We start from the raw sequence: 14437 nt of genomic DNA, 5'->3' as shown, positions 1-14437 counted from the left end.
AGCCAATCTCCAAGCTTAGAATCTTGAAATCCATACAGGAAAACTCTAAATAAAAGTCAACAGGTTGGTAAACGGGTACGGTAGCTTTTAGTCAATCGCGTCAACCCCCACATGATTTAGTCGTCCTTTTACCGCATTGCTCTTATTTGATTTAAATGATGAGAACAGGGCGAAAAAATAGGATTCAAAAAAGAACGCTAGGAAGAGTGTTGAAAAGACCATTGAAAAGAGTACTAACAAGAGTGCTTAAATCAGTGCTTAAAAGGGGGAGGCTTACTAGTAGGGTATTGAGTACATTAAGTTCTACTACGATATTCGAATATAGCCTATATATTTGATGTTACTCATTGTTTTACTTCTTCTAGATATGACCTTGCTAGAGTGGTAGGTGAAGGCTTATGGTCATAACAGCTAGTACTCATCTACCGGTAAGAACCCAGGTTGGCGCGATGGACTCTTAAAACCTGCCATAAACGGGTAGGAAACGCTCGCCACCCGACCCTGCAGGCACGACTGGATTGCGTTATGGGCTTCTATTGTTAGAAGTATGACTAGGGTTGCATTTTTGCCACTGGGGGGATTAAAGTTTGCTCTATGAGTCTCTTGATATTTATTTTTTATGGAGTATTTGGAAGTAAGAAGGGATTTAATCTGTTAGATATCATATCCCGGTTCTGAAGGTATTATCCAAAAACTTTTCTTTGAATTAGAATTATATTAAGTACTCATATACCACCCAATAACCAATCACTAAACTCCTAGAAACAAAATCCAATCATAACATCCTCCAACGCCTGACTGGTAATTCCAATACTCCAACCTTCTATTTTAAATCAAGTCCCTAGCTGTGGCTAGTTCTCAGATCAGATATCAGAAGAAACAAAGAGATCCCAGCAATTGAAAAAAAAAAACAACGACATTAAGAGACAGCCTTGTGAACATTAAGCAACTGCGAGGCGTTTATGCAAGGAGCATAAGGGCACCGTAAACAATGCTGCCAATAACAGCGCTGAAGACTCCGACCTGGGGTGCCGTGATCTTGGAACCAGGACTGGAGGGGCTGTAATCAGTCGAGCCGGGGGAGGCTGAGCCGGTTTCAGAGCCGGAACCAGAGCCAGAGCCGGAGGTAGAGCCAGAGCCGTTGCTGCCAGATCCAGAGCCGTTGCTGCTAGAGCCAGAGCCAGAGCCAGAGCCAGAGCCAGAGCCATTGCCGCTAGAGCCGGAGCTGGAGCCAGATCCAGAGCCGTTGCTGCCAGATCCAGAGCCAGACTCGGAGCCGGAGCCAGAGCCAGAGCCACCGGAAACACCACCAGCACCACCGGAGGGAGAGGCGCCGTTGCTGCCAGAGCTAGAGCCGGAGCCGGAGCCAGAGCCAGAGCCAACACCACCAGCACCACCGGAGGGAGAAGCGCCGTTGCTGCCAGAGCTAGAGCCGGAGCCAGAGCCAGAGCCAGATTCGGATCCAGATCCAGAGCCAGAGCCAGAGCCAGAGCCAGAGCCAGAGCCAACACCACCAGCACCACCGGAGGGAGAAGCGCCGTATGTCTTGGTAGGGACATTAACGGGAATGGTCGCACTACCGTGGCAGCTGAAGCAAGGAGCAGTACCAGTGACGATGATAGTACTGTTCTTACCACCACCGCTGTGGGTACCGTTGTTGTGGGTTCCAGTGACAATGGGGTGGCTACCAGTTTGGGTACCGGTACCGTTGTGGTGGGAGCCGGTGACGATGGGGTGAGTGCCAGTCTGGGCGCCAGTAGGAACGACACCAGTAGGAATGACACCGGTGCCAGTCGCACCACTAGCATGGTGCTTGCCGATACCCTTTCCGCTGATTACGGGGGGTTCATGCTGCTGCTTGGCACCACCGGCCTGGACGCCGGCTGCGAGAGCCAGCAAGGCCATAGAGGGGGCAGTGAAGTGCATTTTTATTTGAAATGAAAAGCGATTGGATTAAGAAGTGAGATATGGCTTGCTGTCTTAACGAGCGACGAAGCTAGGGCTGGGGTTAGTGAATGTTCTTGATATCGTGGTGCTAGTACTAGCAGATACTTGGTAGCTTGAAGACTTACCTAGGATGATAATGCCGATGCGATTGAGGTGGAAATCGAGTAGGAATTTGAGGCGAAGAGACCGCCATTCTTATAGATCTTGCAAGTAGTCCAAATCCGGCCCATGGATTAATTAAGGTTAATTGGTGATGACATGAACAATTAGCAGGGAAAATTTTTGAAATTCGAATGTGTGCCTCTCGATGTTCCTGTGGACCTCGATGTTCCTCTCTGCCCTGATGGAACCCTTGGTAAAGTGTGAACAAGATGTGGTGATTTCCGCATCCGGGGTTAATGTCACATTTCTCAGATCTCGACCCCACATTGAAACCCCGGTACGATCGGTTTAACCCGACGCCAAAGCGTCATGATCTTCCAAACTTGCTGTTCGTCCGAACGGTGGAGACGCGGCTCGGTTGGACCTGGTCACGTGATAGCATGTCCTAATTAGGAAGGTGCTGCTCTTGCAAGCGGACATCCATGCCGAACACCCCACCACTGTGGAATTCCACAGAGATCCACTTCAGAGCTGTCACAATGAATCTCAAGTGGATTCTCTTTGTCGATGACCTGTTTTCAGGATCATACCTATACCTGACGACACGTCTGAAAGGATGGAGTCTTGGGGGACAATGGGTGGAGAGACCCCATAGCTCTCTAAATCCGCGGAGTACCCAGGAAAAGCAGCTCGAAGAGAGTGGAAAACCGCCCGTAATACTCCACTTATTACATTACCGTTGGGTCGTGAGGCTCCCTGCTTCCCTGGGCTACAAGATAGGTCTATCGCAATTTATATCCGGTAAAGCACACTTGGTCTCTAGAAGGTGTCGCGAAAAAGATGATTTGAGAATAAGCTGCTGTATTTCTTCCTCTATCATGTCATTGCGAGAGCCTTCAGTTATCAGCAGACGAAAATCGCCAAGGGCGCTCCCTGCGTAGGCCTGGTCTCTTTGTCGATCCCCTAGCAACTGCATCCGGCATCCAATGAGTCTGCATCAACGAAACTCACCTAGCATCAGAAATTTTATCTTCAGTATGTGTCGGCTACAATGTTGCAGCGGAGTTTAAGTCAAGTCCATAATCTCTGATCTTTATCATTTTGCGATCAACCTGAGGAATGCGGCTGCCACGCACTAGCTGTGGAATGTATGTTCCTGCAGAATAGATGATACCCCGACAAACCTCGTTCGCACGCTCCAATGGAGCTCAATATCGTCTGCAGGAATGGAAGGGCAAGAAATTTGATTCCGGATATTAAGTAACATGGGGAGTAATTTCTCGTGGATGACAGAGGCCTAGAATGTCTCAAGGTTGAATTGGGTGCAAATTGCACATTCTGTTACCAAGAAAAACTCGCGCAGAGCAGCAAACCGTCTTCAAGTCCAAATCAACACGCTCAGACTGTCCTGCACTAACCTGGGGCGCTTTTCAAGAAGCGACTTGGAAACAATCGGATGATTTGGAACCCAAACTAACGCCGTTTTTACATGGTACTACAAACGTGGTCTTGAAGTCTTTCTGGATATTACCGTAGACTTCCCCACTGTATGGGTTGTTTGTACCATACTCGATGTAGTATATTGCAGTACCTCGAGCATTGTACATAGCTTCAACTGTGTGTAATCATGCAGACTTAACACAAATGACAACCACTAAACTTATGGCACCCTGCTCACGCTAGATCCCAATTCTTCAATCCACTGTTGACTGCATCTCCCGCCTTTGTGCAAGCCTCTCTGACCGACGAGTACCAACTCTTGGTACTCCACGCTCAACTCGACGGTTGACTGGATGCGCGACTCGACAATTCACTGTCTTGCCGCCATTACGTCTGGGAGGTATGCGTGGACCATCCTCAGCAATTGATATAATGTGCTCTAAGACGTTGAGTTGTGCCGGATGTGCAGAACTTTGGCAAAGTTTCTCCTGACGTTCCCTTTCTAAATGCACCAACTTAGGCTCTTCGCCTATAGTCTTGGGTGGTAACATGTCAAAAGTCAAGATGTTGGGTTGGGCGTCTCTTATATGCATTCTCCGGGGAAGCCAAAAGGGCCGACCGTACTGAAAGGGCATTGTTTCAGTTCGTCCTCCAGATTTCAGTGTCAATTTTTGAAGCCTTCCATATCCCTCTGACATGTCCGCGGATCCGGAGCTTTCGTTGTATTCTCGGTGTCGGATGGCAAAGAAGTTTGTACCGATCTCTCTTGCTGCCTTGTAAGTTAATTTAGGCTCAAAGCTACGATAACTCCCATTCCACATGCTGGTGGGTTCAAGCAACAAATTACCAACCCGTGAATGGAGCGCTATTGTTTTGACCCGTGAAAAGCTACGGGCCACGGTATCTAGAACATCTTGAGGCTAAAACTAATTAGTATATTATTCGTTGAGAAGATTAGGAGATACACATACCCAATCCTCTTTCTCAGTGTCGCGCTCAATATCCAGTTGCAGATTTTCGAGTTGGGGACATAGTGCGTCCAAAGATATCAAGTCCTCGCTTTCAAATACAGTGCGAGAGTCTAGAAAATTCCAGGTGTCGAAAATATGAACACAGAGGTTGGCTAAACGAGTATGCTGAGTAATGACGTGAATTGGAACGAAGCAGTTCAATAGTTCCAGATCCACCAGTGTGTCGAAAGCCACCAAGAAATTTTCAAGACTTTGGCACAGCTCTTCGTTTTGAACGTTATTTCCTGTAATTTTGAAGCGCTTCAAATTACTTAGACGTCCTGTCATGACATTGAGATTCTCAGGGGCAAACAGCCCCTGGCCGATCTCAAGAGACGAGAGACTTGACCAATTGAAATGATCTTCCCAGCCATGCCACATCTGGGTACCGATATAGTACTGATAAAGGTCTAGATGTTCAAGGAAAGGAAAGGGTTTGTGAATGACGGATCCCTCGATATCGTTGGGGGTTTCACCAACTACTGTTTCCTTCGGGTTTCCAGCTACCCAAGAACAAGACTTCAGGTTAGGACAAGAAGTGATGTAATTTAGGAAGTTGTCGGGCTGATTTAGTGGAAGTTGTTCCCCGCCCACTCCACATTCGGTACCCCACATAACTCTGATCTCGGTCACGCGTGGGAGGGGGCGAGGACAGGGCTTTCCCCAGCCCCCTGCGAGTAAGTGAAGTTCCGGCTTTTGAGGATGCTCGTCAATGCTTTTCATGTAATTGCTACTAAAATCGCAAGCTAATTCGAGTCTGTTATAGGTGTTAGTCACCATAGGCATAGGAAATCTGCCCAAGCATTGATGTGAAGATTCATACCTTACTTGACGCAGGTTCGGGAGGCGCTCTATCAACTGGGATAAAGGCAGTTTGTCTGTGTCCGTCGCCAATGGGCCACTTAGAGTAGAGAGCCGAGAAAACAACCGATACCGTGAGATAGTAAGTTCTCGAACAAAACACCGCGGTGAGTCGTGAGAGGTATCTAGCAGCCTATATAAAAGGCCACCAACCTTATCCTCCAGAGTCTCTTCTAACATCCTGAGGCTGATAGAACGGTATAAAAAGGGAGTTGCCAGATCATTCATAGCTTTTGAGACAAGACAGAGACTGGCCAAGTCCGTTTTGGTCTCCTGGCAAACAAATGATTTGTTGAGTTTGTAGGCCATGAGACTTGAATATTCGGGCCAACATAGGCTTTCACACACCAGATACCATGCGTACCACGTTGAGTCTGTGAACATGCACTGGCTTTTCTTGATACGCTTTCTTTCTAAGGCAGCACCTTCAGAAGATGCAGGCTGGCCCCGTTTCTGTCGTCCCTGAACTGATGTTCCAGGTCCTGGTAGGTGACCATTCACTGGCCCTCGAAAGGATTTCATATTGGGATAGGAATAGATGGAGACAAAATGCAGCCAGATCAATGAGATATTGTTAGGGTCGCGCAGTGGTTGAGAAAGAAAGGATTTGAAAACGTGGCTGGTTTGTTTTTATCAAAACGGCGCTAAAAAGGCACGAACGCTCGGTGATGTAGATTGGCTGGGGCTCCTAGAAACATACAGCACATCCACTAACGGGCCCTCTGGTAAATTAAATTTATTACAGACCATCGCAGGCAACCTTGTAGGCGAGGGTCCGCCACCTATATGAAAGGGATCACCGACGTCAGTGTACCTTTTACTAGGCATACCACACAAAAGGTACGCATAGAGATACTTTCTTTCTCGACTACATTATGTTAAAACCGTCTATTTTAATTATTGTAATGCTTTGATTAAATTTTAAGGGTAAGTTCTAGGGGCGCCTTTATATTTATGTTTCTCAAACTAGGCGCGTCGTAGGTTAACATATTAGATTGTAATGCTATAAGAGGGCTGCCTAAAATCTATGTTAAAACTCGAATATATGATTTAAATCAATAATTTTATTATATATATTAGGTTATAATAAGATCTTAAAGAAAATTGTAGTACTCAAATTGTATCTTCTACTTTTCTAGTATCATCGGAGTTGACCGTTAGGAACCACGAATTTATGCATAGTCCTTACGAATAGTGCTTTGTTTACTCGGATACTAAGTCTATATCTTATTCATCCAAGCTTGTATATATTTAAAATTATTTTAGATGCTGTGGGTAGAGTGGTTAACGATTAAAGAGAACGTTGTAATTTATCAAAAGAACTGACGTTTGGGTGATCCCTTTTATATGGGTGGTGGACCCTCGTAAGCCAGGGTCCGTATTTTTTGTAAATGGATTTCGGGGGCCGGGTATAATGTTCGACCATATATTTTGCTCGGTTCATCTTAGCCTAATTTCCCTCTTAGGAGCTCGATCGGCTGCTCCAGGAGGTGGCAATGACTACATACTAAATATATATATAACAGTATTAGTCTTCCGCATAACCCATTTTGAGCCGAAGGTCTCGACCCAGAACCCAACCCATACCTACATACAATCCACTAACTATTATTTAGGAGGCAAACAGGGGCTCAATACTTGTCTTAAGTCAAAATACAAGAGTCAAGACTAGTGACTGGAAATACGATGGACTAAATACATGTAAAGCAGTGTCCCACTGAATAGATTTACTGTATTTGCTAAACGCCTTGGCGGCGGTATCATATCCACCCACGCCCTAGGTGAGAGATAATGCCTGCAATGCCTCCGCCCTCTTGTACCTCTGGGTATAGCCCTCCTGATCCATAGCATACTTATCACGAGCACCGGGCGCCAGCTCAACTAGCGAGCTGACCGCATTGCAAATGCCGCGCCCAGTTGCGGGCGAAAACTTGACAAAGCGAAAGTCCCGCTGGGTTGCAAACGCCTTAGCTTCCACGTGCGACACTGGGGCTTCACCTTCATCCATGGCGGCGATCATTGTCGCAAGAAAGGGGGAGACCCCGTCTTCGCAGCGGCTGCGCATCCCCTCGCAGGCGGCGACCATTTCGCCCCACGATTCCCTCGACGAAGCGTCGTACGAGAAGACGATGCAAACATGCTGCATGAGGCAGAGGTAAGCTAGGCTAAGCCCCATGACGTTAGGCGGGATAAAGCGGACATTGTAGATATGACTGTCGCAAAGGTAATCTGTTTCGAAGTCGTCTGTAGGGTCAAACTCGCCGTAGGCCTTCTCTCTCTGGAGTAGCTAATAAATCTTACGGGTAAGCTCGGCTAGGGGTACTCAGAGCATACTGCGTGGGGTACGTATACTGTAAAGATACGAGGAGTCGGCGGCGCCTTTGGCATTCGCGACGATAATGGATATAGACTGTGGATCGGAACAGGGTTTGCGGGGTATCTTAGTAGGTGACCGCCTTACGTCGCTAATATGGATGGCGTGAGGGGATGGGTCAACAGTTTTGCTCTCTCCTGTTGTGGCCGGCGCTGATTGCGCGGGCTTGCTACCACGAATACGGAGCTTGCGGAACATGATCAGACAGCATAGGTGAAGGGTGGGCGAGGTAAGTGGATACGGGCAATGCTAGGAATATACCTGGAACCGAGGCACTGCCGGCCGTACTTGTGCGGAAATAGCCTTGACCGTGGTTTTGAAGGGAAAAAGAATTGGTCAGAATTGACTCACCGAGATGCTCCGTGATAGTCAATAAGGGGTAAAGGAGTCGGGCAGCGCCGTGGAGGTTACAGGGGCCATGTATCCCCCGCTGCCTAGTTACTAGTAGGCTTCTAGCTACTAGCCAGCGCCGCGGGCGTGGAGTGGGACTACTCTACAATGCCAGTCCGGCCCAGAACTACGCTAATATATATGTAGCATTAAGATGTGAGTGCATAGTGACAGAGCCACTAGTTTAAGATCAGTATACCCAAATCGTCCATATATTGTTAAAACCTCTTGCAGAATCAAATTCCGGTGTACCTATAAGTCTAAATTGCTCCTCCCAAAGTCACCTTATCATAGTTAATGGTAAATAATCAAGAATAAACAAAGTAAACAACACAGACGGAGCAATTCTCATAGATCGGGCCTATCGGGCTTATCGCAAACGATTGTTGGGTCTTGGCAATCCTCTGATCTCCTTTCTCCATCTCAGCTTGGTTTCCATGTCTTCATCAGGCTAGCAATGCGCCGCCCAGACACTAGTCATTCCCTTCTTTCTCCTGCAAATTACGACAACGATGCATCTTCGTTGCGGTCGCCTTCCGAGCAGGACTCCGATTCCGACGATGACGCCCTCCTCGACCAGAACCGCAGCACCTTAGAAATCGCAGAGCACGATAGGGCAGTCCTAGAAGATGAAGAGGAACTTGAAAATCTTCTGATCCGCCGTGGTACTGGACATGGTCTGCGGAGGATTTTCAGCCCAAATGGTAGCACTGTGAAGATCGGCAAGACGAAAAAGGAGCGGCGACAGCGGAGAGGGTCACGTCGAGAGAGAGTCAGCGAAGACGGTGAGCTGATGTATGAGATGGAAGAGGGAATTGGTGACGACAATGCTTCCCTATTGAGCGGATCGTCGTTAGATTTGGATAGAAAAGGCGAATACACATATGAGCCGGTAAGACGTACCGTGCGTGGCTGGTTTCTACATCACCTACTAACACATCCACTGCTTAGCCTCCACGGCCTTCATGGCGAAAAATCCTGTTTATAATTACTCTCGTCGCGATTCTCTTCGTCATCCTCCTCCTCGGGGCGTATAAAGCCTCGAGCGGTTTCCGATCTTCACGAGCACACCCTCCACTCTTGCTCTCCAACGGCACGGCTCTGTTTGCACCAACCACTATCGTTATCTCCCTGGATGGCTTCCGAGCCGACTTTCTCGACCGTGGGCTCACTCCTGCGCTGAACTCCCTCATCGCTAATGGCGTTTCCCCGCAATATATGAACCCCAGCTTCCCGAGCGTCACCTTCCCAAACCATTTTACACTCATGACTGGACTCTACCCCGAGAGTCATGGAATTGTGGGCAACACATTTTGGGATCCGAATATGAAAGAGGAATTCTACTATACCCATCCCACTGTTAGCATGCAACCCAAGTGGTGGATGGCGGAACCGCTGTGGGTGACGGCAGAAAAGCAGCGTGTAAAGACCGCTATCCACATGTGGCCGGGATCTGAAGCGCACATTGGTGACAAGGAGCCGAGCTTTTTGGACAAATACAACGGGACGGAAGTCTTGCCTCGCAAGGTGGATCGGATACTAGAGTTTTTGGATCTCCCAGGTCTCGAGGATGAATCGCAGATACCGCCCGAGCGGCCGCAATTTATCGTGGCTTACGTTCCTGACGTTGATCAGGACGGGCATAAATTTGGCCCTAACAGCACTGAGATTCGAAAGACGATTTCCGAAGCGGATGGTATGGTCGCCGACGTTATGACTGGTCTTGAGCGACGCAATCTTACCGAGGTGGTCAATATCGTGGTTGTCTCGGATCACGGCATGGCCACTACCTCTACGGAAAGGCTGATTCAGCTCGATGATCTCATTGATTATGATCTGATTGAACATATTGACGGGTGGCCATCTGCTGGGCTACGCCCCAAGCGCCCCGAGGATCTAGAAACCCTCCGGAAGCAATTGGAGAAGGTAGCTCCAGACTACGAGCATGCTTTTGAATTCTACACACGGGAGACAATGCCTGAACGGTATCACTTCTCGAATAACGAACGCATTGCGCCGTTGTGGGTCATCCCTAAGACGGGGTGGGCTATCGTTAATCGGTCAGAGTTCGACGTGAAAGAGGCTTTGAAGATCGGGAAGGAATACCATCCTCGGGGTATTCACGGATATGACCACGAACATCCATTGATGCGTGCAATCTTTATTGCGCGCGGCCCAGCCTTCCCTCACAAGCCAAACAGCCGGGTTGAAGTTTTCCGTAAGTACCTACTCTGAACAATTGATCGAGATTGGCCTAACGAATTTGTATAGAAAACATCGAGGTATATAACATTGTCTGTGACTCTTTGGGTGTCGATCCTCTTCCGAGCAACGGCACACTACGGCTCCCGCTGAAGCCAGTCGGCCTCCACTCGGACGCGAACACACCGGTCTTGGACACACCTCCTGATCCCCCGGCTCAGACTTCTGCAACAGCAGGACCATTGCAACCAGCACCCTCACAACCACCATCCCCACAGCCATCACCCCCACAACCAGTACAGCCAGCAACGCAACCCACTTCAGCAGCTGAGGCACCACCCGCTACAGACCATCAAAGTGACGACGAAAAGGGCTCGACGTGGTGGGGAACACTTTGGCACAAATTTGACGATCTAAAGAATTGGGCTGGTGGTGTTGCTGATGCTGTTCAGGGCAAGCACCCGGAGCCTGAGAGTTCATAATTTTGCTCCATTTTGTCCATTTGGCCTTGCATTTTGATAGATACCCATATTCACGTATTTAATGTTTAAATGCTCTATTTTCTCTCGAGAAGCGATGTTGGTTCAGTTAACACTGAGGTCACTACACTCACGACATATTCTCCAATCCCATTGGTTTTAGCCATCTTGTCACATTATGGCCCCGGGGCGCAGTATAAATTACTAAGGAAGCTTATGCAGGGGCCGTGAGGCGCTTAGCATGGTTACCGCTGGAACAAACCCCTCATCTTCCATTCCTAACCTCCCCCAAGACTCGAGGAATTTCCAAACCCACTTATATAACGATTCTACTGCTTTATACATATATTAAACCACAAAGCCTCAACTACGTTATTCGCTCATTTTATTATTCGCTTCTTTCCCCGCTCCTTCCCTCGTGTCTTTCCAGATGTCGAGAGTTCCAGACTGGGTTCTCGATTCTAAGCTTGAGACTCATTTCCTACCAGGTGCCAAGCACGAAATAGTGCACACCTACTATGAGCAGCAATCTCTTTCCCAGCGGCCAATCAAAAAATTCGAACACTGGCAGCGGGAGAAAAAGATTGGCGGTGGTGGATTTGGAGAAGTTTGGCTGGAGAGATGCACGAAAGGAACGAATCATGGCAATCACGTCCGCGCAACAAAGCAGATGGAGGTGCGCCGTCAGGTAGACTATGCCCGTGAGCTCGAGGCCATTGCGAAATTCTCGCACACAAAGGCTTGTCCTCCCGCAAGTCAACCCAATGAAAGCCACTAACAGATCAGCAGTACGAGCGATGTTTTGTCAAGTCTTTTGGGTGGTATCAAACCGAAGCGAGCTTATTTATTGCAATGGAATATCTTGAGCTGGGGGATCTACAAAATTATCTACACGACCAGAAGCAACCACTGCCGGAATTTGAGGTACAGGGCATCATGTTCCAAATTCTTGAGGGTCTTGATTTAATGCATGATAATGGCTACGCACATCGTGATTTGAAACCCAATGTGAGTCGGTTGTCCAATAGCAATTAACCACTTCAACTGACCAGTAACTCTAACCTTATTTAGAATATCCTTTTGAGATCTTGTCCACCAAATGATTGGTGGGTCAAGATCGCAGACTTTGGGATCAGCAAACGTATCGAAGATAGCCTTGGAAAACCAACAACCCTGAGGGGTACCGAGGGATATATTGCTCCTGAACTCTATGAACTCTCTCAACGCGGTACTCCATATGCCGTTGACATTTGGGCGGCTGGAGAGATTATGTTCCAACTTTTGACCAAGCAACCCACATTCCAGCATGTTGGATTGCTCTTCAAGTACGTCCAAATGCCTGACATCTTTCCTTGCAATCAACTTTTGGCCAACGAGGTCAGTCAACTTGGAGTTGAATTTGTCTTATGTCTTATGCATCCCACCCCAGCAGGCAGAATGTCAGCCAAAGATGCTTTACAGCACAGGTGGATTGATCACGCATTGCCCTATAATCGTAAATCAGCTCCACTTGCATATAAAGAGGCATGTAATACATCAGCGCCTGAGTCAATGACAGAAAAATTTGCGTCATGGAGCACTACCAAGCCTCCAGATTCGTTGGAAACTTTCATCTCGAGGAGAAAAGAGGAATTGGAGACATCATCTCTTCAGACTTCTAGCAACGAAAATTTAATGTCTGAGCCAGTACAACAAAAAACTGCCACGGCTGCCAGAATGATGCTTCCTGGTACGCTCAAGGGCCATTCTTCCCGGGTGACTTGTGTGGCATTCTCATCCGACGGAAAACTTGTGGCATCTGGATCTGATGACCTTAAAGTTAAACTCTGGAATACTACCACAGGCGCTATATACAGAGCCTTTGAGAGCCATTCTCAATCTGTGACTTGCGTGGCATTCTCAGTCGATGGCAAATTTGTGGTAGCTGGATCTGATGACCAGACAATCATATTCTGGAATATTATCACGGGTGCCACACATAGGACGCTCAAGGGCAGTTCATATGTCAGGTCCGTGGCGTTCTCACCCGATGGCCAATTAGGGGCATCTGGATATGACGGTGGCACAGTCGAACTCTGGAATAATATCACGGGCACTATATACAAAACGCTCAAGGACCCTTTCAGTGTTCCTTTCCTAGCATTCTCACCCGACAGTAAGTTATTGGCATCTGGATCTATACCCAGCCAAATCAAACTCTGGGATACTACTACGGGCGATTTACATACAACGCTTGATGCTCACGAGCGAGTTCTGTGGCATTCTCGCCAGATGGAGGACTAGTGGCGTTAACATTTGGTGATAAGAACGTGAGGCTTTGGAATACTACCACAGGCGCTATAGACAACACGCTTGAGGGCCATTCTCGACTTGTGACTTCCGTGGCATTCTCACGAGATGGTAAATTTGTGATATCGGGATCTGATGACCACACAATAAAGTTCTGGAATACTATTACGGGCGCTATAGACAAAACGTTCTATGGCCATTCTTCATCGGTGACATGCGTGGCCTCCTCGCCTGATGGTCGATTGGTGGCATCTGGATCTTGTGACAACACAGTCAAACTCTGGGATGCTGCTATTTAGATACAAAGCTCAGGTTCATATATTGTTTAGAGATCATTCGATAGTGCTGCGATTCCTAAGTATATCTTTTTCCAAGGATCGCCTATTGAGATTTTCAGAACTCCTCTTTGTTCTCATCCTGTTTGTTGGTCTAGTTTTCAAAATGTAAAATTAGAAAACTCACATTACCAAGTGCAAGGACAATATCACACTCGGCAAGACATGATATATATGCTCTCTGATCTCCCAGCTCGAACTTCAACACCAGCGCTTCCATAACCAGCGCTGAGACACACCATTCCCGCAGCTGAGGCATCACCCGCCCCTGACCACTAGTGATGACGAAAAGGGCTCGACGTGCTGGAGCATACCGCGGCACAAATTTGATGATCTAAGCCGGCGGCATTGCCGATACTATATATGGCAAGTACATACGATGTGTTCTCAAATCCCGTTAGCTCTAGTCATCTTAGCATCATGAGCTGTTTCACCTTTACTCTAGCGCTAGAGGCCCTATGCCTATAGTGTATCAGTGTTTAATGATGGCCACGAGATGCCACAGTTTATGACTATCCATTTCAAATAATCATACACTACAATACCGAAGGATAGCCGAGAAAACAGCAGGAGGACAGCAGGAAGACGGTAGGGAGACAGCTAAAAGAACAACGTCTCAAGCATCATAATCCAATGCAAACATGTGAGCTGATCGTCACTTCACCTTCACTTTACCTTCACTTTCCTTCATTTTATCCTTGGTCTCTATCCCTTTCCCCGTCAAACGCCACTCCTCTAATCCAGTGGCCAGTCAAACACATCATAATCTCTATCTCCACTTGACTTCCGTGTTCATCCTCCAGGCTCTTTTTCATCACACCCAACTGTGTGAGTCAGCTACGACAAGCGTTACCCATCCTCATTTATTAACAACCATCTAGGACCGAAACAATATTAACAATAACAGTCAGAGGCCCAGGATCCTTAATACCGAATACTCCATCTCGGAAGCGCAGTCCAAGGAATTCCCATATTTTACACCAGCATCATATTCCTGTTCATCTATGG

General features: G+C 47.6%; 5 protein-coding genes across 5 annotated transcripts; 2 read left to right on the top strand and 3 right to left on the bottom strand.

The window, feature by feature from the left end:
* Positions 1-960: 960 nt before the first annotated feature.
* PEX2_067760 (uncharacterized protein) lies at positions 961-1926 on the bottom strand (the record flags this gene model as incomplete). Its single annotated transcript, XM_016744047.1, has 1 exon — positions 961-1926. The coding sequence occupies one exon, from the start codon at positions 1924-1926 to the stop codon at positions 961-963; it is 966 nt and encodes a 321-aa protein (XP_016599760.1).
* Positions 1927-4153: 2227 nt separating this feature from the next.
* Positions 4154-5540, bottom strand: PEX2_067750 (uncharacterized protein; the record flags this gene model as incomplete). Its single annotated transcript, XM_016744046.1, has 4 exons — positions 4154-4258; positions 4341-4409; positions 4461-5256; positions 5323-5540. 4 exons carry the CDS (start codon positions 5538-5540, stop codon positions 4154-4156), a joined length of 1188 nt encoding a protein of 395 aa, XP_016599759.1.
* Positions 5541-7137: 1597 nt separating this feature from the next.
* PEX2_067740 (uncharacterized protein) lies at positions 7138-7932 on the bottom strand (the record flags this gene model as incomplete). Its single annotated transcript, XM_016744045.1, has 2 exons — positions 7138-7647; positions 7822-7932. The coding sequence occupies 2 exons, from the start codon at positions 7930-7932 to the stop codon at positions 7138-7140; spliced, it is 621 nt and encodes a 206-aa protein (XP_016599758.1).
* Positions 7933-8581: 649 nt separating this feature from the next.
* PEX2_067730 (nucleotide pyrophosphatase/phosphodiesterase family protein) lies at positions 8582-10808 on the top strand (the record flags this gene model as incomplete). Its single annotated transcript, XM_016744044.1, has 3 exons — positions 8582-9016; positions 9076-10342; positions 10396-10808. The coding sequence occupies 3 exons, from the start codon at positions 8582-8584 to the stop codon at positions 10806-10808; spliced, it is 2115 nt and encodes a 704-aa protein (XP_016599757.1).
* A 427-nt stretch (positions 10809-11235) lies between these two features.
* Positions 11236-13393, top strand: PEX2_067720 (protein kinase family protein; the record flags this gene model as incomplete). Its single annotated transcript, XM_016744043.1, has 5 exons — positions 11236-11481; positions 11595-11813; positions 11877-12130; positions 12467-12960; positions 13149-13393. The coding sequence occupies 5 exons, from the start codon at positions 11236-11238 to the stop codon at positions 13391-13393; spliced, it is 1458 nt and encodes a 485-aa protein (XP_016599756.1).
* Positions 13394-14437: the final 1044 nt, after the last annotated feature.

Source organism: Penicillium expansum, assembly GCF_000769745.1.
Source record: "Penicillium expansum strain MD-8 chromosome Unknown contig224, whole genome shotgun sequence".
Classification (NCBI taxonomy): domain Eukaryota; kingdom Fungi; phylum Ascomycota; class Eurotiomycetes; order Eurotiales; family Aspergillaceae; genus Penicillium; species Penicillium expansum.
The sequence above is the reverse complement of the archived record's forward strand: the minus strand, read 5'-3'. Positions and strand labels throughout refer to the sequence as shown.